This window comes from Tetrao urogallus (genome assembly GCF_951394365.1).
Source record: "Tetrao urogallus genome assembly, chromosome: 6".
Lineage (NCBI taxonomy): Eukaryota > Metazoa > Chordata > Aves > Galliformes > Phasianidae > Tetrao > Tetrao urogallus.
Window position 1 is genome coordinate 57,819,885 of NC_136819.1, and position 27,921 is coordinate 57,847,805.

At 40.2% G+C, this 27,921-nt stretch overlaps 1 protein-coding gene across 1 annotated transcript; it reads left to right on the top strand.

Annotated features, from left to right (window-relative positions):
- KLHDC1 (kelch domain containing 1) lies at positions 1-27,773 on the top strand (the record flags this gene model as incomplete). Its single annotated transcript, XM_079537546.1, has 13 exons — positions 1-102; positions 2,551-2,621; positions 4,601-4,718; positions 5,572-5,690; positions 7,531-7,609; positions 8,467-8,550; positions 10,414-10,497; positions 16,619-16,677; positions 21,680-21,792; positions 22,562-22,634; positions 26,127-26,211; positions 26,724-26,776; positions 27,599-27,773. The coding sequence occupies 13 exons, from the start codon at positions 1-3 to the stop codon at positions 27,771-27,773; spliced, it is 1,215 nt and encodes a 404-aa protein (XP_079393672.1).
- Positions 27,774-27,921: the final 148 nt, after the last annotated feature.

Here is a 27,921-nt window from a genome sequence, read left to right on the forward strand (position 1 = left end):
ATGGCGGCAGACTCCATGGAGCAGTTCTGCGTGGCCGAGGAGCGGAGCGGTCACTGCGCCGTGGTGGACGGCAACTTTCTCTACGTGTGGGGGGGATACGTGGTAAGGCGGGAGGAGGCGGGCGGAGGGCGCCGAGTGCGAGGGGAGAAGAGGGAAAGCGAGCGGGGGACGCGTAGCCGCGCGGTGGGGGGGCGCGCACTCCTCACGGGGCTGAGGCGCCCCGGGGTGAGGGAGCGGCACTAAGCGGGGCTGACCGGGGACTGACAGAAGACTGAGAGGAGGCTGCCCCGCCGCTCCGCGTCGCCCCCTCGGCCGGTGCAGCCCCTCGCGGGCCGGCGGCGCGGCGCTGTTTACCTCAGCGCGGGCGCTGATTGGCCGTTGGGGCGGCGCGCGCCGTGGGGGCGGGAGGTTCAAACGGCGGCGTCGCGCGGGGTGGGCGTTGGGCGCGGCCGTCGTGGCTGCTGTGAGGGAGGAGCCCGCCGTGCTCCTAACCGCCCTGCTGGGTTCTCACTGAACCCCGCTCAGGAAGGCTGCCTGGAGCCCGACCCTTCCTCAACCTGTGATCGACCGCTCTGGGCTAAATGCCTTTCCTCCTTCCTTTCGGGCGTGTCAGCGTTAATTTGCGGATGTTTTGTTGTTTGTTTTTCTTTCTCCATCGTGTAATTTGTGCTCTTGTTGTTGAGTCCCTGTGTTTTTTGCTTATTAGTAGTTAAGTGCAGCATGCTTTCTTCCTTAGAAAGCAGTTCTGTTGGTTCACAGCTAAGCTGGTATCAAGCTGAAAGCACACCTGCTCTTTGCCTTCAAGGTATCGCTGTCAGTTCTGGTATAAACAAATCCTTGTGGTTCTTAGTTCTGAGTTAATTTAGCCTTTAAAATAAGAACACAGTGTTGTATACAGTTCATTTTATCTATGGTGCCTGCACCCACTGGTCCTAAGACGTGCATGTTGAAAGTAGCAGTTCTGGTCTTCCTCTAGGTTAAAACATGCTGCTTTTCACTACTTGTTTTTTTCTTGTTTTTTCCCAGGTTAGCTTATAGATAAGCAAAACTGCTCTGTGTTCAACAAAGTTATTCCTGGATGTGAAGTTTAGAATAGATCACATGTTGTGAGTAAGCAGCAGCACGCTTCTGGGGCAGTCAGGTCCCTCTGGTTTCTGGAAATCAGAATATTCTTCTCTGAACTGAAGTGCTCAATTTAAGCAATGGGATAGAGCCGAGCGGCTTGTGGAATCTGAAGGATTTCTGTGCTCCCATGCTTGATCAGTTGACCCGAAAGGAGTTGTGCTGCCAGTATTGAAAATACAGAGAGAGAAACTGAAGGGCTGTTGGGAAGCTGTGAAGTGTCCTGTGAGCTGTTCCTGCAGGGTTCTTTCCAGTAGGTGGTGTAGGAGGAAGATGTCATGGTTTAACTTTGAGGAAGTTAACTGCCTCTCAAATATGAACACATCAGATGATCTGTCACATTCAGGAAGGTCTAATACGCTTCTTTGGCCTTAAATTCAGTAATACTCTATAGCTGTGCAGCATCTAACTCCCTGGAAATCTCTGTGCCATAGTCTTCAGAAACGCAGGTTGGATTGACCTGACTAGTGTAACCCTTCACAAAAACACATGACTTTGTTTTTACCTTTTACATGCTGTTGGTGGCCTATTGCGCAGTGACTTATTATTCAGAGCTGGTTCTCCAGCAAATACTTGGCCTCAGTTGTACCTAGATTAAATATAGCAGACTTCTGCGCTTCTTTTAAAGCTGCAAACTGCATGCTATGGCAGAGAAAGGCACCTGGCAGGATAAAGTGTACCAAAGGTAGTGCTTGTTTGCCTGTTCAACACCTGTCAAATTGATGAGGTAATAATAAGGGCAAGTAATGAATATCAGTAATTAATAACTACATTTCCATTTTGTGTATGAGCTCATGTACTCTTGTTCATTTCATTTTTATCTATGCTTTTTATTTCTCTGGCTGTTTATTCCCTTAATTCCTCGCAAAGGTTAAGGCAATAATGACACAATAGTTACCCAGCTGGAGTTCTGCCATCACGTTCTTTCAGATTTGCTTTTCCTGGCTGTTATCCTTTCTCATTAGTATTCCCCAAATTATTTTTCTTTCATATACGGCTCCTGTTTCACAGAGCAGTTGGGTTTCTCCTTCATGTTATGACATCCATTAAGCTTTTCTGTATTTGACAATTGGTTAAGGTCCTTCGTGCTGCTGCTGGCCCGTAACTGCTCATGTGCCTTTCAGTTATGCTTTTCTCTTTGTTTTGCTATGTTCTGCCTGGAATTGCCTCAGTGACTTGAGGAAAGACCCAGTGCAAAAGGAAAAACATCTTCTTTGAACTTCTAGTATAAAATGTAAATTATTAGCATTATTGAGCTGCGTGCTCGAAAAGGTAACGATCAGAGCAAAAAAGCATGACTGTTCTGGTAGGTCATATCCTTAAGAGCATTCCATGTTGCTAAGTAACGTGATCTGGTATTCATTTTAAAATATATGGTGCATAATATATGAGTGATTAAACATCTGATTTTTTTTTGTTCCGTTTTAGTCGATTGAAGAAAATGAAGTGTATTTGCCTAATGATGAGCTCTGGATCTATGAAATGGATAGCGGGTTATGGTAAGTTGAATTATTTATATTTAATTAATATACTAAATTGGTATTTGTGTAGGTTATAGTTAGCTGCCATGCAAAGACTTCAGTTATGTGAGTTATTGGTTACTGGGAGTTCACATTGCAGGTGTGTAATGCGAAGACTGGAACACAGACACGTGTACTTCCAAATTACACATTAATTGCTTAAATATGACTGTGGGGTTTGCTTTGCTTTTTTTCTTGAAAGAACGTTTGAAATGGCCACTTAAGTCTCTGCTGTTAGAATAGATGTATTTTACTTGTGCCTTGTCCTCCATACATTAATGTTCAAGGACTATTTAAATATTTGGGTTGTAGATCTATTTACAGTTACGTGTATTTGTGCTATTACTTATAACTGTGTTATGAGTGTATTTGTAAAAGTAATTCTTAACTAACCAAATCTTGCATGTCTTTAGCACTTTAATCATTGCATTTTTTATTTACTCTGCTTATATATCCTATACAAAGAGATAATAATGCTTCTGTTTAAAGTTTTCCTACGGAATCTACTGTAATTGTGTTCAGTCTGTCAAGTAGGATTAATTTGGGTTCATATGTGTGCTCTGCCAGCTGCTTTTCTAGTATCCCAACTGTTTATGTATTTCTTGCTTACCGATATGAAAAACATCAATTTGAAATTGAGGAAGAAGGGGATCAGGACTGTCTCAGGAGAGCATCTTATAGTATGTATGAAATTCCACGCTTTGGTCAAATGACTGACTTTGAAAGCAGCATTCTGGCTGTTGTTGTCTGTGTCTTTTGGTGAAAGGGCTGGCCAAAGCAACCCCATATCCTCTCTTATTCCTTCCCCCGTCCCCGTGTTGCTGTATCATGTGTGTTGGTACAGCTGTTTATATGGGCACGTAGGAAATTGGATCAGGAAAGCGATCCGAGTTATATTTAACTTCTCTTTTTTTCAGACTTAGTTTTCAGATGGATCAGTTCTTGAGCTCATTCACTTCCAGCACCAGCAGTTGTGTGCATACAGCTGAGTGCACAGCGTGACACAGGAGCGCGAGAGCAAGAGCAGAGAAGGGGAAGGTGGCTTTGATGGCAGAGCAAAGATACTTGGGCACAGTGCCCCATACTGCTGCTGTCCAGCACAGTGTTCAGTAAGGTCACACGTTCATCGTTCACATCTGGTTATTAAGGACATGTAAAGCTTTTCCTTTTAAAGGAAACTGCTTTCAGTTCTTGTAGGCTGGAATAAGGTCGAGCATCAGAACTCAAAGCTGCATGACTCCTTCCTTCTCTTCTCTATGGTCACCAGTGGTAGAAACTGAAGGCATCTGGTTGAAGTGCAGATGTGGCAAAGATGGGAGTGAATGGGATTGTCTGGTCAGTAGGCCTAGCAGAGAAAAGAAATACTGGAACCAGATGGGAGGCTGTGCCTGAGGAAAGAGACATAACAAAAATTACTGGTTTGTAGGTGACACTGGCAAGGAGAAGGCTGGGGACTGCTGAATGCTCCTTGATGAAACTGACACTGCTAAAGCTTTTGTGTTGTGCTAAATACAGTGCGAACTGTGGTTTGAGAAGTGACTGATTGAGGTGTGACCCAGTACCACAATTAGTGAGAACTGCAGACCTGTATTTCTACTTCTGCCTCAGTTCTCCACTTCTGCTATAAACAACAATACCATGTTCTAATTTCAGGAGTTTTTGCAATTATCACTAATACTATTTCCAGTGTTTTAATAACTATTTTTTTAGCCATAATAATAGCCTTTTAATTTGAGAAGCTTCATAAATGCATGCACAGTATTCAATTGAAAGCACTCTTACACCACCAGAGCCTGACTTCCTGTATCAGCTGTGGTTTCTACTAGTTATAGCCAGCACACTGCAACTGTGTTTTTAGCTTTAAGCACAAAAATCATTAATACCTGTACTTTGAGTTTGTTCATTTTAGCATGTTTGGAAACAGCACTGTGAGACTTAATATACTTGCCAAATTGCAGGACGATGCACCTGATGGAAGGAGAGCTGCCTACCTCCATGTCAGGAAGCTGTGGAGCGAGCATTAATGGGAAGCTGTACATTTTTGGTGGATTTGATGATAAAGGATACAGTAATCGGGTATTGTGTTCTTTTCTTCATAACGTGTCGTATTTGAACAAACAGGAATAGTGACCTGACTGAAATAAGGAGAAATGTAAGGAAAAACTCTCATTTGTAGAAAAAGTGTACTTTTAAACTGACCAAAAAAACCCCTTTCTGTTTTAATGTTCAACTCCATTTATTTTCTTCTTTGGATTTTTGTTGAATCGTAGCTTCAGAACGAGACTCAGTTTGAAACATTTTATTTCTAAGAATTGCCAGAGCTTTCCTGAGGACTTTAAAAAAAAATTGATAGTGGCAGTTGAAATTGATCTTGTACATCACTTTGGTGATTACCTTCCTCACATAATGGGCAGTAGATAAAATATAACTGCCGGTTTTCACAGTAACCAAAGAGCGAAGCGGCTTTGCTATCATTTAGTGCAGCGGCAGGCAGAGTTCAGTGCAGACTAGAAAATAACTGATAGGAAGGCTGCTGTCACCTTTCAGGTTAGCAGTCCCTTCTCAAACACTGCTGATTTTGGTGTGGGTATTCCATTTAGGTCAGGTAGAAATACCTGTGGTTATTAGAACTGAACAGAGAGCTGTTGCAGGTTGCTTACAAGGCTTCTGTTGGCAGGAGGAGCAGGGTATTACTATACTGGTCCGACAGAGAAGGCAAGGAAACTGGCCACTCATGTTTTAACTGTGTTTTTGTGGTGAATGGGGCTCTTGCCATGCGTTGCTATCTATAATAGAGTTCAGACTGTGTTTTTATTTTTAAAGGAACAGCATATTCTGGGGGTAGGGATGTTGTTTTTGGTGCCACTTTGTGCCAGATCGTTCAGCACCATTTATACTGAAAATGTTGTGATTTTGTTTTTCTTTTAAGCTGTATTATGTTAATTTGCGAACAAAAAATGGAACCTATAGGTGGAAAAAAATCACCAATTTTAAAGGTCAACCTCCTACACCACGTGACAAGCTCTCCTGCTGGGTGTACAAGGACAGGTAACACATTAACAATATTTATTATGTATTGACTGCAGAGAGGGAGTGCTATAGCATGAAGAGAACACAGGCTGGTGATGTGTGACACTAAATCTTAGCTTGAGTTGCTGTGGGATTTTGTGTGACTCTCCTAACTTTATACCAGAGTTCTCTCACGTGTGAGCTGAATGAATGGTAAGTATAAACCTGCTTTAGGAGAGGGTTAGGAAGCTCGGGGAAAGTTTCTGGGTTGCTTTGAGGCTTTGGGTAAAAACTATTGCACTTGTATTACTTCCAGAAGTTAAAAGAAATCAGTGTAGAAATGACATTGAATTTCTGCTGCGTTATGTAACTATTAATTTATTTCCTGCAATAGGGTATATTTAGTATATTTTGAAGTATTTTTAGTAGCATACAAGTACTAAGAATTGCAAGAACATGTCAATATCATTGCATTATAAGATCCAAGCCAGCCCATGTGTGTGTTATATAATTACTGAGCATATTTGGGGAAAAAAATGCTTAGCTAAAACATATTTTACATCAGATTTTACAGTTATTATGGAAGGTTGCTGGATTGTGGCATCTGTTGTCACAACTGAGTGATGTCAGCTATTTATGACAAAATTACTGTGATTGAGTAAGAATGTGGTGTATGCTAAGCATTTCAAAATGTAAATGATTCTGATGGATTTTACACTAGAGATGTTCAGATTAAGCTGTATGATGTATCTGGGCTGTATCTTGGTTTTGTAATTCTAATTTAGCTACAAGATAAACAAAAATTGTATCTTAGAATCACAGAATGGTTTGGATTGGAAAAGACTTCTAAGATCATCCAGTTCCAACCCCTGCTGCAGGCAGGGACACCTCCCTCTAGAGCAGGTTGCTCCCAGCCCCATCCAGCCTGGCCTGGAGTGCTTCCAGGGAGGGACATCCACAGCCTCACTGGGCAACCTGCTCCAGTGTCTCTGTGTATTTGAAGCAAACTTCATTTGCTATTAATGCAAGATCATTCAAAATTAAACGGTAGTCTGAATAGATAAACTTAATCAGTACACTGAGATCACCTGTTTCAGGTGGCAGAGTGTAACCAGCATAACCTTTTTGTTTAACAAGAGCACGTGGGGCCCAGCTATGCACGTTAGAATTTCACAAGGTGTGAATTTGCAGATCTTAGTGTACTGCACGATGCTTTCACTGTTTGCTTAGGAATGTCAGTCTGGAATGACTTCACCATGGCATCATTTCCTTAATTGCCCTCTCCGAAGACACCAAATACCCTCAAATGTTGAAGTTAAACCTTTAGGAGCCATTTCCTGTGGATGGCTCTTTGATGGGTGGAATATGAGGCTGGGAGGTGTGTGAGGATGCCTGCAGTGCAGCACGTTCAGTAACTTTTAGTTGGAAGAATCTCTTAAGTGATGGAGGGACTTTGTGAGCTGAGCTTTGGGAACATTAGTTGAAAACGGGGGTTTATGGAAAGCTAACAAATATTGCAGAAGCATGGGAAGTGGAAAAAGCGTGGAGATGTTTCTGCCTTGTGTGTAATGTGTCATTTTGCCTTGTGTCTGGAAACATGACTGTGATAAACTTGTGGGTGGAGGAATGCAGAGTGGGCACTTGGAGGTATCTTGTATCTCCCTCCTCATGTAGGTGGATTTTTGTCAGGCACAGAAGACTGTAACAGTTCTACCTTCGTGCTGGAAAGGTTCTCTGTGTAATTAGGTGCAACGTGAAATATTTGTATTTGTGTTACTCATAATACAGTAGGTAAAGCAAAACTTGAAACTGATCATTACAGCTTATTCATTTGAATGCTATGTTAAAAGCTAACTTCTTTTTTCTGTTGGTGTTTCAGGCTAATATATTTTGGGGGCTATGGCTGTAGGAAGCACAATGAGCTGAGTGATTGCTTTGATGTCCATGATGCATTTTGGGTAAGGGATTTCCTGCAAGTTAGAATGTTTTGTCCTTCCTGATTGTCAAAACATGGCCTTTTTGCTTTGCTCACTAGGTGTGAAGGTCTGCTTGATTGTCTTTTATGTGTAGAATCAGCACAAATGTAAATTTGAGTCTTCTATTGAAAATCTCTTGTTGCATGTTGGAATGGGGTTGAGCATTTATTTGTAGCACCCACTGCTAGGCTTTGAGTACAATGAAACAAAATGCTGTGAAAATAAAAACAAAGACAGTATTTAAAATCTGAAAGTGTATTTTAAGCATAGAACTCCTAGAGTATGTTAGATTTTCTTTTTTTCCTTGAATAGCAGGGAATATTATAGCTTCACAGACGTAATGGACAAACACCACTGGTGGTTTTTCTTAATTTCTTTACCAAGTCAATGCCAGGTGCTTTAATGACTGTAATGAGCTCCTACAGATGGCAGAAGGAAGGAGTCTGGTGAAAGTGTTCATTCACATGAATTAATAGATATGCATTCAAAGGAGTGCAGAGCCTTAGCTCACATGCTAAATATTGCCTTACAGGAAATGTACTACTTTGTGCAATAAGATATATTGTAGAACTTGCCTATTGCAGCCACTGATTTTGGAGCTCAAAGCTTGTTTTCAGAAGAGCCATCATCCCTAACGCTCCTGACTGCTGCTGGTCTGCTTTAACCACATCCACGTTCCTCTAAAACACTTTAAAACAGCCCACGTTGGTTTTTTTCCCTTAAATAAAATAGTTTAGTTTATTTTCTTTTTGATAGATCACTTCTCAGTCTGTACCCTTTAATGAGCACACAGATTTTAAGATGAAATAACATTTTTTATTTTTGAACTTCTCTTTTAGGAAGGACAGATTTTCTGGGGATGGCATAATGATGTTCATGTTTTTGATACAAACACACAAACTTGGTCTCAACCCGCAATTAGAGTGAGTGTTTTTAAGTCTTGCTGTCTGAGATAATTGTGCTTTTCCTGCATTTTGAATAGTTCCCGAGCTCTAGAAATTGATGTCAGGACAATTGGAATATGCATAGTGTCACACTGGTTTGTAACACTGAACAGGAGGACACGGACAGAACTGAAATGTGCAGGACTCAAGGTTTGACACCGTGACTTTTTCCCTCCAGGATGTGATTAGATGGGCGTTGGGTTTTTTCTGTCATGTTCTGAGACTAAAAATATAGAAAGGTTCAGAGAGCTATTTGTAATATGTATAGATTAGATGCTACAGTATTTCATACCTAGAATGCAGAGCTTTGTATTCAGACTTCAGATGTTGGGAATACAAAATTACTGTCAGCTCTCCATTACTGGAAGGATAAGGCACTGGAATACTCCTCAAAAGCATTTATTGTGTATAGCAGAGAGGTGCTGAGAATCAGTCAGAGCATGGAGGCATTTCAGTGGCCCTCGCACAGCACACGTGGGTCCTGCAGAATGCATTCTGCTGCCTCTTGGGCTGTCCTGTAGTTCTTTCAGGGCTGGAAACGTTCCTTAGCTGGGGCATAAGCGTTAAGCCGTGCTGCATGTCCTAGCAAAGGCCTTCTGGGACACAGCAAAGGTCTTTGGGCAGTGTGTGGTGTAAATGTATGAATGGTTTTAGTGGTGCCTGCTGGTGTTGATGAACACTGTTGATCTGTTTTGATGTGAAGCTGTTTGGTTGATTGCAACCATGTATAATTAATGTGCAACATGGATGAACTTTCACAGATAACTGAGAGTTGGCCCTATGAGAATTTAAGGCTGGTCAGGGGATTTCTTCCTCCCTTCTTTCCCCTCTCCTTTTTCATAAGGCTGATAGGTCAGTCAGTGTGAGTGATAGCAACAGTGGTCTTGAAATTGAGGCTCTCTTGGTTTAACATTCAGCCCTCATAGCCTTAAAAAAGGCTAAGAGAGAGACAGAAAACCTATCTGTATTGTTAGATGAGGCCTTCAGTCTTTATTTGTGAAGTACAAATGTTGGTTAATATGAGGGGGTTACATGTGCACTATTTGAGTGCTGGATAAATGCAGTTGCTGTATTCTCCTGGGGCCTAGTATTGAAAAATGTTTAAACAAATCCCTCATAGTCATGTTAGAATAAACAGACCAGATAGCCTCCAGCAAATACAGTATTTCAGTAGTCTTCCAAAGGAGTGGATATACTCAGTTTCCCAGTAAAATACTGACATTAAATAGAATAGTATAGAGATTCAGAAAATCCTGCTGAGTTTACAGAAAGACTTATTAGAGGTATATGGCAACGAGGTCTGTTGCCGTAGGTTTTGTTTTATTTATCAGATGTTCTGAAATTCCTACAAAATTAAATGCAAAAAAAAAAGAAATTATTGTTTAAAAGTAAAAGCTATCTCTTTCCAGCTTACCCAGGGAAGATTTTGTAGCATGTGGCTGTTAGGTGTTACACAAACACTAAGAATCTGATCCCAGAGATCTCTGGTACCAGTTTCTGATAGTTTGCACCTGGGAAAAAGTAAAGTTTCCTGGAATATATCAGCAGTTAGTGATGTGTTATTTTAATTTCATGCTTAGGAAGTAAAGATAGATGAATTGAATTTCACTTGAATAAATCATTGATAAATTAGACCAGGAGGGAATACATTAAGCATTAGCAACTGAAGGAACTCACTGGAAGCTGTACTTAGCAGCTGTGTGTATTTTCTAATGCCTGTGGAGTCTTGGATGTGCTTATAAATTATTTATCGATGCCTGTTGGCCTTTGTGACCGACTGCCCACGAGTCCTTGGCTGACACTTTGACCATGTTGTGAAATGACATCTATTGATCCTTCCAGGGTGGAGATCCACCTCAGCCTCGAGCAGCCCACACATGTGCTGTACTGGGAAATAAAGGATACATCTTTGGAGGACGAGTGCTGGTTAGTGTATAATTAAAACATTTATTGGTGGTAACGTTATTTTTTTTTGGTAGAGTTTGTGTTTCCTTGTTTTGAAGGTTGTTTTTTTCTTGTTTGTTTGGTTGGTTTTTTAGAGCAAATTATTTTTGCAGTAGAAACAAGTCCAAAGCACTACTGGCCTAACCAGTATGTTTATGAGTGGTGAACCCAGAATGCTCTTTCATTCCCCTGTGCCTTATAAAATAGAGGTTCTGTCTTTCTGTCTGCAGTATTGATGCTGAAATATGAATTGTACCAAAAAGGGAAAAACAGATTGACTGTATGATAAATGTAAGTGTTTAGAAATCAACAAAAATGGCTGACCTGCATCTGTAGGAGATGCTTCTTGAGAAGCAGAGAGAGAACAAACCTGACAACAGATCAGATTTTACTAAATGGAGGGATGCTAGCATTCTGTGCTTGGTACAGCATTGCAGGTTTATGCATCGCTTAATGAAATGATAGCAAGTAGTGAACACAACCAGGATTTTAGCTTGTGCTATTTTTCTTTCCTAGAGGAAGGGGAACTATGTCAGAACAGTCATTTCTTCCTCATTTTTACCTGCTGAGAAATTGAAGTTTATTATAGTGTGTTTGATTTATATTTTATATTTTATATTTACAATTGCAACACATGCTTCTGAAAGGTAGGAAATACCAGATTTCAGCTGGCTTGATAATTTAAACTATTTTTTGCATACTAGTGTCTGAAATATGGTCATTTAGAAAAGCAGGATGTGATTACAATGTCTGGACACAAAGCTCATGGCTCTGTATGTTCAAGCTGGCCCAGCAAGCTGCAGCACGTTATCTGATAGCACAGGCTGCTGCAGCCAGCAGTCATCTCAGTCCCATTAAGCTTCTCCTCTGCTCTCTGAACTCCAGTTTTGCAGTCTGTCTTTACCTTCAGCATGTTTTGTGTCCTTGTTAAAGAATATGTGAAGAGCATTGGAGACGTTGCTGTCAACAGCTCTTTTCTGTGTCCAATAGAGACTCTTGACTGCAAGAGTAAGGTTTGTATGTACTTTCTTGATAGCTGATCTAAGACTGTACCATTTAGTACACTGTCTTAAACCTACTGCCTCTTAGGAATCATCAAGGGCAAAGAGATGTAGATGATGTACTGTGCATATTTCAAGCAAAGCTGGGTTCTCACTGTATTGTCTTAAATTCCTTACTTTCCTAGCGCTTTTTCACTTGGGGGAAAACAAAAGTCACAGGTATAATCCTATGGTTGGTCATCTGTACCTAAGGAACTTGAAGCTACCACTGGAAAGTAGGGAGATATTAAATCCCAATAAAACATTTAATTTTTCTAGCATTGGTTAGAGGAAATTTTCTCCTTACACTTCTTCTCTGTTGAAGCATAAAGCAAATGTAAGTATTTAAGCCTGAGGCAGCAATCCAATATTAATAATATATATCCCTTTCTTATGTCTGAAAACAGAGATGGTAGTGAGTAGTCTTAACTAGTGCAGGTTTCACCAAGCATCTGGAAAGTTCTTTGCCAGATTAGTTTTGTTATGGGAGGGAAAATGTACCAACTCTTCTTAGAGCTGCTGCAAAAGCATAGGTAAGATAATATTTTTATACGTCTCCATATGAGCTGGAATTCATGAGAAATGTGAGAAACATTCTGTGAGGAAAATTAAAAAAAAAAAACACCTAATTTAAGTTACTGTGTACTCACTCATCCATATTTATAAAAAATTGCTACAGTTTTAGCCTGTTTTTTACCTGTTACTGATTCATAGCCTTTAATTGTATTCAGCTAGAAGATGAGCCTTTATGCTTTCTATTGCTATGAAAAGTGACAGTAAAGGAGCTTTTGAAAGCGCTCTGTCTCCATAGTTTTACTGTATGCAAGAAAAGGAGTTAAGTAACTGTTGGTTGGAAATGTCCTGTAGTGAACATACACCAGCTTCATCTTAGAAAGCTTTGATAACCTAAACCTTAAATACTCAAGGTATTGTAATTGTTCCCCATTCAAGTTCTCCTTATTTTTCAAGCTATAAAAGTCGTGCTGTGATTTTTTCGTTCTTCTCAGGGAAAGCCTACAGTTCTGTTACAAAATGGCTTACTCCTGCTTGCTCAGATGGAGACCAGGCACGCAGATTAAGGCAGGTGGAAAATGGCCACAGAAATCAAATATGCAGTCAGTTACTCACTTAGAATTTCTTCCCACCACTGAGGGAAAAGTTTTTACCCAAGTACCTTTTCAGGGCAATCAGAGAGGAAAGTAACCAAGACTGATTGTGTTGATTCTTAGCAGTCTGCATTATGTTGCCTTTGATACAGGCTCACAGTCTTTGGACTGTTGCTGAAGCCCCACCTCTGTCTGGCAAAACTGCAAACAGTAGCTTCCAGAGCTGTGGGTTTGGACAAACATGATTTACAAACATCTAAGGAAATAAATGGGTAGTGGGAGAGACCGAAAAAGTATCTGGTCTTAAGCAAATACCATGTGTCACAGTTAGCTGCAGTAGGCTGTGAGGTCTGTAAATGAATTCTTGCTAACCACAGCTGAACTGAATCCTGCCTCTCATTTAGCAAGTCTACAGACATGAGAGGGAGAGAAACTAAATGTGAAGAACAAAATCTGCAGCTCAGGACCTTCTGATCTACCATTCATTTCTGTGTACCTCTGTGGCCTTCAAAGCTTTGCTCCCTCTGGCTCTCTCAGTCTCTCTGTAGTGCAGAGGTACTTTGCAGAACAGGATAGCATCGTGTGCTGTGTCCAAGCTAAGCCAGGGTTGCTGCACTGTGCCTGTTGCAATTGAACTGCTCTGTGACTCCAGCTAAGACTTCCACACAGCCTCTGCTACCCACAAGTAAAATTATTAGTAAACTGGAGCTCACCTGTGATCTCTCCACTGAGCTGTTGTGTAATTAGATATGCCCTAAGAGGATGTGCCCTCTGGCTTCTGTTAATTCTGTCTGTTTCACTGCAGGATTCAGAAATACAAGAAAGCTCCAGCCTGAAAGGTTTTTCTTTCCCTCAAGTAGCACCTGCTTTCTTAATAACCACTTGCTAAATTTTACTGAAGCCACTTGGGGAGGACATGAGAGACGAGTGAAATTTTGGAAAGCTGTATTTAATTTTGCATGAGAGTAGTAAGTGTAATTTCCACCTTAGAGATATCTTGTCAATTCACTTTCTATTCTAGAAATAAATGAAGGAAGCTTACAGAGTTTAGGAAACATTCAGTGAGGCATGAGGAGTTAATGTAAGACATGAAGCAGGGAAGGAAAGCTAAAGACATCAGTAAAGAACTGCGCTTCCTGAGAAGAGTAACCTCCCCCCAGAGGGTGAAGTCTTGCTTTTGTCCATAAATTAAGGAGCAAATATGGGGTTGCTCTGCTCCTCCTTCTCCTTCTAGTTCACCATAATACAAATCTTCCCAGGGAAAAGGCTCTACAAGGAACCAGAAAGGGCCAGGAAGTGTCATGAGGCTTCTCCTATTCATCCTTCTGGGAGGAAAGGGCACCTTTTTCCAAAGTTGGAGCTAGAGCTGGTAAAAGAAGATGATGATCAAAATCAATTGTACCAGGAATCATTTGAAAACAGGCTCAGAAGTATTATGTGGACTCTGTTCCTCCAGGTAAGACCCTGAAAATCAGGAATGGGAGAAAGTGGGAAGGAAGGAAGGAAAGTTAGTCCAAAAGATGGTGAAGTCTCATGTTTAAGCAGAAAGTTTTTGTATAAAGATTGATGAAGTAGTAATGCAATCTTTTCAGCAGCTCTTCACGCATCTGATGCCTAATGTATGCATGCTTATATTTCTTTTTAACCTTTTTGTCACTGAAGATAAGAAGATACATTGAACTGCAGTCTTTCTTTTACAAAGATTTGAGTTGTAATAGCTGTTTGATTGTAAATCTGAGCCTGGAGAGCTATACTGAGTTTACTGTAACAGCAGTGATCAATAAATATGTCACCCTTAGTGCCTTTCATCACACTAGAAAGCTAGTTCTGAGACAAAGCAGATCTTGGTTAATGTTTACTGGGCTGCATCTAAATAAATATGCCATAGATATGTAAGATATCTGAGTCCTTGTGGCTCAGAGGGAAATGCAGACCCTCTTATGATGCTTAATGCTTTTGAGCCTGTTAAGAACCAATGTAGGATTATGAGCTGAGTGATTAAATATAGTAGCTGGGAGTTATAAATACAGGAGCAACTGCAGGAAAACTTAGCATACTTGCCTGTGTGATACCTGACTGTGAGCTTTATAGTTTCCCTAATGAGGGTTGAGTAGATAGACATTTTAATTTATTAAAGCTATGTTAAAGGGCTGAATCTCAGACAGAAATGTCCAACTGATGCTGTGTTTTGAATTCAGAATGAAGTTGATGTAATTACTCATTTGTCAATCTGTTGAAACATTAGCATGTAAAGTTATTATACATTGATTTCCTAGGGACCGAGGAACTGAAAACTGCTCCATCTTCTGCCTTTTTAAAGAGAGGAAAGTCAGCTAAGAGGTCTTGAACAGCATCTTCATGAAAGCTTAATTTGCAATATAACAGCACCTTTCTTTCTTCCCCTCCTTTAATCCATGTCCTCTGTATTGAACTGTCATTCCAAGACGATTAAATATTTGCAATTCTGGAGGCCACAATGTTGTTTTTTTTTCCCCACCCTATCCTCAAGTGTCTAACTGTGTACAAGTACAGCAGAAGAATCTCAGTAATTGCATTTTGCTTTCTACGTGTGTGATGTGTTCCTCGTTTCCTTCAGAGCCACCTGAAGGAGCAGGAAGCTGAATAGACTTGTCGTGGAAGACAGATCATCTCACTAGCTGTTAGTTGGACCAGATTCTATTGTTATATTCACCTTCTTGTGGGGGTAAAGTTTCTCAGGCAACGCACAAAAGCACTTGTATTCTGTTTTTCTTAAGTCTGTTGGCTTATCTGAAGACAAAACACTAGTTAACATCATCTTCCCCTGGACAGAAACAGGCTAGCACATAAGAGATCAGAGGAGGCCACAGCTATCTTGAAAACCTTGCTGTTCCCTGACAAATGCTGAGAGACCTTCCATAGCTTTGATGGACTGCTCTGGAAGTCTCTCAAACTCACTAACTGGCTGAGTTCTCAGCGATAAAACTACTCCTATTCTGACTTAAATGACAAGTCTAGTTTCTGCCTCAAAGGATCTACAAGCTGGAGAAAGGCTTATTCTAATAGATCTATGGACTGCCTTAGGAGAAAGAAATTGTAAGGTAAGGCAAGCTATATTTCCCTACTTCTCAGATACTGTTTAGTGCTACCAAGGGGAATCACAAGTGTCAGTCAGGTGTACTGCAAGGCACTGAAAATACTGCTACAATCTCAAGCAAAGAAATTTTCTCACGTTGTCTTCCCAGTCCCCCTCCTTTTATGTTTTCAAGGCAATGACTTCATTCTAAAACACAGGCATATATGCAAGCACATTGATTTCCCATTCTTCTTACTGATGCATTTTATTATTGCCATGGCAAATGCTAAAGGATCATGGAACCTTATTGACAGCAGTAACTTTGTGAAAGGGCTCGCCATCCAGAAAAGAAAAGCAAACACAGATGTTTTTAACTTCCTGTGGGATGTCATGCACTGAGTATGTTACAAGAAATAAGTGAGCAGGCAGCCAGGAAGATGTGTAGTTACAACCAGAATGCAAATAAAAATTGAGAAGCTATGTATAGAGAGTTGTACCTTCTGCTATTGCCTACTGCAAGTTCTGTGGATGAAAATTAAACACCTCCAGGAGTCGAGTATCACATAGCTCTTCATTAAAGATTGTTTAAGAATAGAAGTGACTCCGTAGTGCCGCTGCTTTATTACCAGGTGTACTCCTGACAGTTTACTTTCAGAGAGTTGCCTGGTGGGTTTTTTTTGGTTGTTATTGTTTGCTTGTTTGTTTTTTAGAAGAAATGCTTTCCATCTGCCTCACAGCGCAGAGTTGTTTTAAGGCACACGGGTACAGGTTTCTTGAAAATGTCTTGTGAATTTTCTGTCCTAGGATGGTATCACTGAAATACTTTGCTCATTGTTTACTTAATACAACTTAACTGGGACATTTTCTTTCTTTTTTTTTTTTTTTTTTTTAATTTATTTTAGCAAACGAGGATGAATGATTTGCACTGCCTGAATTTAGACACTTGGACCTGGTCTGGAAGGTAAGTTTTTCTCTCTGATGTTTAAAGTTGAATGTAGCAAATTGAAACACACAGTTAAATAGTTCCAGTGTTGATTTTGTAGCTTTGCCAAGAGGAGGATGGGAGTTTGGGGACAATTACAACAGCTGTTACATTGTGATCTCAATTTAATTTAATTTGATAGGGGTTACTACACTTGTTCTGTTCCGCACCAAATCATTGTTAATGCTCTTTCAAGCACAGCACACAGTGATTTAACATCCTAATGTCCATGAAGGGTTCATTTATACATATGGAATTTTAGTTCTGATGTCCTTCTGAATACTGTGTTTTCCTATACTTTTCCTATATATTTTGCTCTCTGCAGTCCAGGTTGAGGAAAGGTGACTTTTTTTTTTTCAATTTCAAGCATCTAAAACTTTTTTTTTAATTAGGTAAAATAGCTGACCTAAATATTTCAGTTTTAAACAATGTGAAGTATTAGCATGCATTTTTAAATGCTATCCTATACTTTCTATACTACATACATAGAGTCAGTGGATGTATTGTTAGCTTATAGACAAACCAGGAGACCAACAGGTGATAACCACTCTTCTGCTCCTACCTGCAAGGAAACCTAATGATAATCCCAGAAATGACCATAAAGTGCAGCTTTGCAATTCTATGCACATTCTGACACTGCTCCAGAGCTTTATGTGCTTCATGCACCTATGATGGACATCTGTGACTTGCTGATCCAATCAAGCACGTTCCTCTGCCCTCTGAAACAAGAGCTAAAGCAGGGTGTCCTCCCTCAGTTCCTTCTCAGTGCTGGTGGGCAGCAGGACAAGGAAGTCTCACAGTGACCTTTCAAAAAAGCACCTCTTTGGAGACTTCTTACATCAGCACTTAAGATTAACTGAAGGTTTAATTGACCATTTTCTTTGTTGTTTTAAAACAAAGAATATTTTGCTTAGATGACACCACTGTTATTCTTAGAGAGTGAACTTTCCCTCCAGGTGGATTGATTATGCCAGTTACTGGATGTAATTGCTTCCTTGTTTTTGATTGTTGCACAAGCAGTTACTGTTTGACTTACTTTATTATTGCTTTAATAAAGGAAAGCTGTGACATTTGAGTGACAGGTCAGTAAGAGGAACATCAAGCCTTGAAGGAAAGGTGTCATAGTTGCAGTTGTAAGACCAAGCTGGCCATATTAAAGTTCCTATCCATGTTATTGGCATGTGAAAGCTAATTTCCAGGTTTTCAAAATTTTTCTGTTCCTGGCCTCAGTACAGCAGATGATTTTACATACAAGTACACATACATAGTCTGAGACTGAGGATAGACATACTAAATGTAACCATTCCTTTAAACTTGTTCCAGTATCCAATTATGTCTATATTGTGATCCAAAAGTAGCTCAGAGGACTGACCTGTGACTTAGTATAGCCTGATAATTTGGGACACTGCTGCAAAAAGCTTTGCAGGGTGTTTGCACCGTGCGTATTTATTCAGACCTAGCAGGGTAGCTAATCAAAAGCTGTTCTTACAGGCAGCCTCTGCTCTCCCTTTGGTGTCCGATCTTACAGGAGCCTGAAAAGTGTAATTCAGACCATCACTAATGGAAGGATTCAGATCAGCCACAGTCATCTGCAAATCAGGAAAAAAGGGCACTTGCCTACTGCAAGACAGTGTTCTCTTCAAATAATTGTAGCTACAAATATATTATCTATTATGGTATGATTTCATCACCAGTCTACCTGTCAGCATGCACAGTAGCTCTAAAATAGATTTAATCTCCTAATTATAAGAGGAGCAAAAATTCAGCGTGTCTTTCAGGAACTATCAAAATAGTATTCACATTTTAACTCTGTTCCACAGGCTGTCTTTGCTCAGCTTACTTGGGAAATGATTTCTGGATAAATACATCCATTATGGAGTCACTGTCAGTAGCTATACTAGAAATTGGGCATTGTAGGGAACGTCTCCAGGCTAAAGAACGTAGTCCCAGAAGCTCCACCATTCTGCACAGTGTAGAATGAGATAGACTAGATAAACAGAGTGGCATTTTTTGTCTTCTGTATTTTAACCAATGAAGTTACATATTAAGAGTGAGAAATAAGCCAAATCACCCCATATCCTTTGAGCACCAGCAGCTGTGAATAGTTCTTATCAGGGAATCTGTTTCCAGCTAAAAGCTGTCTCAGAAGATGAGTGAGGAAATTCCTTCAGACTTTCTTGCCATCAGTGTGAATATTTTCTGCTCCAGGTGTTTCTTGCAATTACCCTTTCCTTTCTTATGCTATCATTTCATATTCCTCTGCTTTAACAACAAATGAAAAACGGAGCAAGCTGCAACCTTTCTGATCTTGATAAGAGAGTTACCTCAGACACTGCAGCAGCGGAGAGGTTGCTTTTTGACTGCCCACATGAATTATCGCCAAATGAGGGTCAAACTTTTAACACAGGTTAAAAAGTTTGGCTATCTGAACGCTGCAGATGTTTGGATTTCTACCATGAAGTCCACATCTCCTGGTGAGGTGTTGGTTTGAACAGTCCAACATCCACATTCTCTTGTTCATTATTTTCTCTGAAAAATTCCAAACATACTGGTGATTTTATTGAAGGCCTTGTGGCCTGTCATGAACTGACACGCTGTTGTGACTCATCATACACTTCTTTCACCAGCCTGCTTTACCAACCAGTCATACCGGGTTTTCTTTCTTATTTAACTCTGTACAGGTTTCTTAAGGAATTGCATCATATGAATTTACTAATCCAGGAATATATTCCTGCATGGGATTGCAGTGATAGTCGTTGTCTTTTACCACGGTATTCATTGTTAAGCTTCTTTAAAAATACTCTTGCATTACTCAGGTACAGCTTTGACTTGCCACGGTTACCTGCCAGCACAAGTAAGGCTCAGAGCTAAGGACTGATCTTTCCTGGAGTTAACTGTCTGCATACAGAAAAGATTAAAGAAATGCCCCCATGTTGCCCCCACCTCTTGGCTCTGTCCTCAAACCTTCCTCCCCAAATCTTAACTGCTATGCAGAAGAAAAAAATGCTAAATATGAGTAACTGGGAGGGTCTTTTTACAGACTGTTGTTGAAATAAAGGCCTTTAAATGAATGTCTTTAAATTGGAAATAGTGATTTTCAGAGGTAAAACATTTCTTCTTGAAGAGTAACGTAGTTTATACTCTTACCATTGGCACTCTTACCAGAGTGCCACATTAATACGTCCAGTGTTGAAACTGTCAGGTAGAGGTGGAGCAGGGAAAGACCCTACTGCTACTCAGAACTTACTTCATCTCTGAGCTCCACCAACCTGCTATTCAAAATGTCCAATAGTATGATATTTCTATTACCACAGTATTTTTTTTGTAGCAGTAGCATGGAAGATTCAAACCCTATCACTCAGTATCAATCAGTATCTGGTACATACTTTCCTAAACATCAAAGCTTTTGTATCTCAGCAGAGGCTGCCTCTTTTGCAGATCTGAGAAGTATCTCATGTGAGAGTTATGTGAAGCAGGCAGTTAAATAAGCATTGTCAACTTGGCTCCAACTTCAGTGCCAAATTTAGTAGGAACGGTTTTGCAATCACTGTTTAATTAGCTGTGATTCTTCAGTCTTTGCTTCCAGATGGAGAGCTGCTCAACAGTCAGCAGTAGTGAGATTCCTCTAACTGCAGGTGCCTGCATTACTCACCCTGGGCTTCCTCTGTGCTCAGTTAGAGAAACAGGCACTACTTTGGCATGAGACAACTGCTGCCAAGGTAGACATCTGAAAAATGTCACAAGTTCTGCTCTTCAAGAAACTGTTTCTCTTCATGGATTGTAAAGGAAATACAGATTATTGTCTCTTTTTGCTGTATCACAACATCAATAGAGCACACATCTGGCTAAACCACATTAACCCCTCTTTAGCAAAGTAGGAAAAAAAGAAAGGTAACCAGTTCTTGGAAACAAAATCTGTGTGGGTTGTTGCAAAGTCCCCTCTTTTGGTCTATGGACAGTCCAGCAAGAGTCTGACCCTGCCACAGAGCTGACTGGTGTCTATAGCTGTTCTTTTCGTTATCTTCCAAAATCAGGACATAGTACGTGGTAGCCTAGACTGTGTGTGTCTACATTTAGGTACATTTACAAGAGAAGTTCCCTTTTGCTAGACTGAGATACAAGGTGGTCTGATGCCCTCTGGAGGTCTGTATCTTTCTCTGCTGACTTTTGGAATCCACCTGATGCAACTATACACCACAGTGCCCAGAGAGTAAGGCAATGTGAATTCAGGCCACCCACTACAGGAAATCCCAAATGTTCAGCTTCTTTATCCAGATTCTCATCTCAAGCCTATGTAACTGTGCAGCTGAAATGAAATACCTCGATAAGATCTGGAAGAATGTTATTTTTGTCACATGGCCAGAATTTTAGAATAATAAACTGCTTCTGTTTCATACTTGAAAATTTTACTTTTTAGTCATTTTTTTCCCCTCAAAGTTTGAGCAGCCCACCATTATGTGAAAAGGCACAGTGCTGGGAGAGATACTGTACCCTTGGGCTAAGACATAAAGCCACCATCCTTGCAGCATTTAAAATTATCTTCTTAGGAAATGAAAGATAGTAATTTAATAGAATAATATTTATTCTATATTTAATTCCATTCCAGTTGCTATTCCAATTCCTACGTGTGCTGTGCAGGTCATTTGAATATACTGTTCTTCCCTTGCTGTCCTGAGTACTTTCAGTTGTTTGTTAATTAGTGGCTTCAGTAATGTTAAGAAAACAAACAAAATAGCAATCTCTGCTTTTCTCCTCTCCTCTGATATTTATGTCACTGTTGAGAGGACAGTCAAAGCACCTGCTTTAGATTTGAACACTGCTCTTCTTGAGGGTAAACTCAGATTGCTGAATTGCAGATTTTTTCACTGGGAAAATATCCAAGCTTGCCTTTAAGACAGACTGAATTAACAATTAAATTTCCCATCAGGTTCATGTTCAACATTCTTTAAAAAATTGCCTTTTGTTTCTTTGTTTCATCAAGAATTAGTATCAGTGGGGAGAAACCAAAGGATCGATCATGGCACACCCTGACTCCAATAGGAGATGACAGACTCTTTCTTTTTGGTGGACTGAGTTCTGATAATGTTCCTTTAAGTAAGTAATTTAAAGGTTATAATTTGATTGTATACTTCAGTGCTAACTAAATACACTGTGATATTTGTTGTCTTTCTCAAACTAGAGTTGAGTTTTTTCAGAGTTCTTCTGACACTTTAAGTATTTATCTTGCCATGTTGCTTCTTAAAGAAATGTAGGTGCATGTTGTGCAGCACAGTGATAAGATATGGTGATAAATCTTTCACTGAGCTGCCTGTGATCTAAAAAAACCAAATGTTTCACACACTCAGGTGTGAGCAGGGGGTAACTTGATCTGAACATGAATTGCAGTAAGAAGATGCATGACATCAATGTGTTATTTGTACATTTTTGGATGAATCACAGCTACAAAACGTGAAATAGGAAGTAAGGTGGTCTCCATATTCTGTGTTCCCTTTCTAGAAAGAGCAGCTTTTGTAGAAAAGGCAATCTTCTCATGACAGGATATGAAAATAGCTTTGAGTGTCACAGATATGTTCCATTGGGAGGGGATGCTTTCCAAAAGGATGTTGACCTGCTTTCATAGGAACGTCAGCCTGCTTTTTCAGTGTATCAAAAAGAAAAGAAAAAAAGCAGTTTAATTTCAGATTTCAATGCAGCATGCTTTTGGTAAGTGAACGGCTAGGTTAAACTACAGAGATTGAAATGGTGCTAGTTAATGTAGTAATGATGTTTTTGTTATCTTAATGCACCGTCCTGCTGGAACACAGAGCTTTTTGTATAAGTGAAGGGAAGGTAATAAACTGCTGACATATGTTCTTATTTACAGGTGATGGCTGGATTCACAGCATTACAACAAATGGATGGAAACAACTTACTCATCTGCCTAAGAGCAGGCCTAGGTACACAATAACAGTTGCTGAAATTTACACATTTCAAGTTAAGGAATTCTGAATTACTCAACAGTGTTTTTAAACTATGTTATATAAGAATATTTTACAAATATTTTACAAAAATGGATGCAGTGTGATTGGAAACTTGCACTACTTCTTTATGCTCCTTCGCAGCAGATAAGGCTTTAGTTCGTGGTTGTTACAGCTGAATTATAATGCTTATTTGCATTCAAATATTTTAATGCAAATTCACCTTTTTATACATGAAAATGTATATTGTTTAACTTTGAAGAATTTTATAACCAAGGAGAATTACACACCCTGGTTAATGATGACACATTTTGAGAAACATGGGGAAGACAACAATTAAAGTGCTGACGGACATTTTGGGCTCCAAAAGAATTACAAACAGCTCTTGTTTATTTAGTTTGGTTTGGTTTGTTTTTCTCTGAGCAGAAGCAGCTAATCATGATCACAGGTGTGCAAAGCTGACTTAGTGCTAAACAACAGCTGGATTTAAGCAGCACATAAAGTTTATGCAGCACATGTAGTTTATGACTACAGAAAAAGATCACTTCTGACTACTTTATCCTATCCTAGGTTACTTTAAAATATAGCCCACCAAGTTTTCTGTTTTCTTACATTTAAAACTATTTCAAGCCTAAATAAATTCATACCTTAGCTTCATAGAATATTTTCTGTCTTTTTACAGTCAGTGAACTGGTATGTGAAAACTGCTGATTGCTTTAAATAACTAAGCACATCATTAGCTGTCACGGCTAATTAGTCTTCCTGTTTGATTCTTTACACGGATGGGCTTCTAGAAGTTACGTGCTGAAGTGCACTGCCTCCCCTTGTGTAATTCAGTTTTAGTTTTTGGTGCATCATAGAAAGGGACTGGGAAGGAGCAGGATGTGCTCGTTCTACCAGCAGCAGGCTGGGAACCTGCAGCTCAGCCTTTTCTCTGCAGTTAAGCTGTAATAACATTGGTTGCTGGCACTCTTGAGCCCCAGGGGGCTTACAGGCAGCTCAGTAGCAGATCCCTTACTGGGCTGCAAAGCTTCCCTGTCACTTGACTGTGCTGACAGAGAGGCTGCTGAGCAATCCACCTGCCTTGCTGCTGTGGAAGCACCAAAAAAGGGCAACTGAGACTGGTACTGCTTGCTTTGCTGTGCATGCAGCCCTGAGAGAATGGAGCCATGGGGTTCCCATCTCATGAGCGTCTGAAAGTTCCCTCCAGTTCAAATGTGTCTTCCTATTCTCTGCTGCCTTCAGATTTTGGTGTACAGTTTTGGTAGGCTGAGGACAGTTGCCCTTCACTGATAAGGAAGTAAATGAAAGTCCAGCACCACCTTCTTAAAGGAAGATATTGCAGTAACGTTTTTCAACTCTTGGAAACACATAAAAGAAGCCACAGCAAAAACCTGTCTATATATTGAATTAGTCTGAATGAGTTGCTCACATGCCTTTAACAATAGGACTTAAAATGTTCTGGCATTATACTTAAATGTGTACTTAGGTTAGATATTTCTCTCTACTACATGTGTCAGTATATTTTCCTGGTGCTTCTGCAAAATTGTTTCTCATTAAATTCTTTAAAGAGCAGTTCCTTTAGTTTCATTTAACCTCCTTTTTCCAGTAAATTGTCTCCTTTTTCTTTATTGGTAGAAAAGAATATATTTTTTTCTGTCCATAAATTGTGCTTTAGAAAACGTTTTGCATGCCAAATTAATTAACAAATTGTATGTTTAATTTAGAAATTCCTAGTGTTTGCATTGCCATGTAATTCTGTTACTGTAGATAGAAGAGCTATGTAAAAGGTTACATGAATTCAGCTCCTGTGTAATTTAAATAACATGCTTTATTAGAATGTTTAGGTGCTAAGTTAGAGCAGCTGTGAGAGGACATAAACTCTGTCAGTCTGTAGAGAAATGCATCAGGTTGCAAGATAGGATGGCAACAAGGTGAAGGCAGGAAAGGCTTCAAGTGTTCTTCGATGATGAAGTCCAGGCCAGAGTTTCCCTAAGGCAGATAAGGCAGAGACAGATCTATCCACAGGTATGAGGAAGAGAAAAGGTGGGACGCAGTTCAGCCTGAGGAGAGCGGTGAATAATTGAAGTGAATGGAGTAAGAAAGTGCGAATGCTTCCTTTTGCACAAGAGCTGTAGCTGCATGTGTTGTTTTGGTTAAGTTCACGTAAGGGGCCAGAGCTCTGTGGCCATAATCATCCTGCGACAGTTACTTCAGTGGTGATACACCAGTAGAAAACTGACACGTTTTTGTCTGCTAGCAATAAAAAGTAAATGTGGCAAGGTGTAGCTACTGAAGTAGCAGAGTCGTCCTCAAGGCAAGATTATTTAAGCCAACTTTTTTGTTTTGTTTTTGCTGCTGTTTTTTTATACTACGTGCTTTTATGCATACAGTAGAAATTACTTGTGGACATGGCATAAGTAATTGATGCACAGAAAATGACCCCCATGAGATTTGGGGTAAGCATAAAAGTGATATGAGATAATCTGTGCTACCAAGCTCTCATCCTAGTGCTCAGGGATAAGAGTCAGTACTAAAATCCCCATGACTTTGAAACAAATACAATTATCTCATGGATTAAAGAAACAGGATAAAGGCTGTTTTGATAAAAGCTTGCTTTCTAAAATTTCTCCACTGCAACTTTCTGTTGCACCACTGATACAAAGTAACTACAATACAGCTAAGTCAAGTAGTGACAAAAATGTACTGGTCTGCATGAAATGTAATCATTCACCAAAATTCTCATGGAAAGGATAGTCACATTGCTCTCTCCTTTTGTATTGTTCAGTAATTGAATAATTACATAATATTCTAAGGGACTGGGTTAGTTTTGAAAACCTTTTAAATAATGTCTTTGTCTTGGTTTTCTAAAAGGTGGGGGTTATGTTACACTACTCTACATGTACATCTGCCTCTCTTTCCCATGTATGTTTGGAATCAGTTGATCAGTAATATTTGACAAAGCAGAAACCTCAGAGGTGCTTCCCAGGATGTTACTCTGTGCAAATAAATGCTCAGACAGAAAAGAATGACTCGTACTGGGCTTCACTCCCGTGGAGCTGAGGGCTCACTAGCAAACAAAGTCTTCCTTAAGACACAAACAATGAAGAACCAGCTTTATTGCTTCTCCACCTCACAGTGCAAGTTGTAAAATCAATTATTTCAAACTTTGCAATTCTTCTTGCTAAGTGGTGTGAGAAGAATGAGACTTCAAGGCTCTCTGTGCACAAGAAGTGCAATCCCAGGACTGAGCAAAGGTGACCTTTCCATTTTAATTTAAAGGAACGCAGACCCCCCTGATGGAAGAGTTGTGAAAAGAAACTTGAATATGAGGAATGTAGGAAAGTGTGTGAGGTAGTTAATATGTGGATGTATTGCATAAAAATATTTAACTTTTGGAATTGTTTTATTGATAACACACATCTGCTCGTCTTATTTGGTCACTAAACCTATTCACAATGTTATTTCTAGACTGTGGCATACAGCCTGCCTTGGAAAAGAAGGAGAGGTGATGGTGTTTGGTGGAAGCAAAGATGACTTGCACTTCATGGACACGGTCAGTAAACTGAACAACAAAATCCCAGCACTATAGTTAATATATTAAGTGAAATAAAATGAAGTTAATACAGTTGCTGATATAGAATCGTAGAATTGCTCAGGTTGGAAAAGACCTTAAAGATCATCGAGTCCAACCACAACCTAACCACCCAACCCTAACAACCCTCTGCTAAATCATGGCCCTGAGCACCACATCCAGTCTTCAAACACATGGAGACTCAACCACTCCCTTCCAGTCCTTAACAACACCTTCAGTAAAGAAGTTTTTCCTGATACAAGGATATGAGAGGATGATGTGACCTTAGGTGTTCCTGAAAGCTAGTTTAGAAAGGGTTTTTCTTGCTTTTGTTAGGCTCATAAAGAAGTCTACTATTCAGATTATTTCTAAATAATTGTCTGCAGTTTAAAACTTTGAATGTAGCAATAGGTGTTATATTGATGTACAAAATAGCAGTATTTCTGAGAAAAGCTGTTTGTCATTTACATGCTTGTTTTCTTTCTCTCAATCAGGGTCACTGCAGTGACTTGTTGATATTTCAGACACAACCTTACTCACTTCTCAGGTGAGCTGAGGCTGTTTACATCGCTCTGGTGCTGTTTGTACACAAAGGTTTTAATGTAATCCTATGTAGGCAGGTAAACTGCAAAATGACTTGGCAAACCTTTGAAACATGCAGTGTATGATAATCCATAGCAGTTTAAACACCAGTTGGTGTCTAATCCTCTGTCTCCTGCATGTGTGTGCACAACACGTGTACTGAACATTGCACGAAGCTTTTACTCAGCACCACTTTGGGTTACAGATAACTTACCTAAATCAGAGAATCACAGCATGGCCTGGGTTGCAAAGGAGCACAGTGCTCATCCAGCTCCAACCCCTGCTGTGTGCAGGTCGCCAACCAGCAGCCCAGGCTGCCCAGAGCCACATCCAGCCTGGCCTTGAATGCCTGCAGGGATGGGGCATCCACAGCCTCCTTGGGCAACCTGTGCCAGTGCCTCACCACCCTCTGGCTCCAAAACTTCCTCCTCATATCCAACCCAAACCTCCCCTGTCTCACTTTAGAACCATTCCCCTTGTCCCATCACCATCCACCCTCACACACAGCCGTTCCCCTCCTGTTTATCCGCTCCCTTCAAGCACTGAAGGCCACCATGAGGTCTCCCTGCAGCCTTCTCTTCTCCAAGCTAAATAAGCCCAGTTCCCTCAACCTTTCCTCACAGGAGAGCTGCTCCAGCCCTCTGATCATCTTAGTGGCCCTGTTCTGGACTTGTTCCAAGAGCCCCACATCTTTTTTGTGCTGGGAACTCTAAGGACCTTTTTTTTTAATTTAAAAAAAAATGTTCCTTTTTTTGTTCCTTTTTTTTTTTCCCTACCTCTTCTTCAGGTTGTGCCTTGACTGCATTGGTAAAAACGCAGCCCTACTGAACAATCAAATCCCTTGTTTGCCATCCAAACTTCTGCAGCAGGTGCTGAAGAAAATAACCTTCTGGGCTGCAGTGAACCACCGGCAAGAGAAAAAAGCAGAGACGGAGCGGCAGTGCCAGCTGAGCAGCACATGAGCAGTGGGCACACAGCTGCTGAACACTTTGGTTTCTTCACAGCGTACGGCCAAGTCTTGTTAGTGAACTTTCCTAATGCTACAGAACAACAGTATGTTCAGCTGAGTTTCTAAGTGAAGTTTGAGAACGAGGAAATCCTTTTCATGGA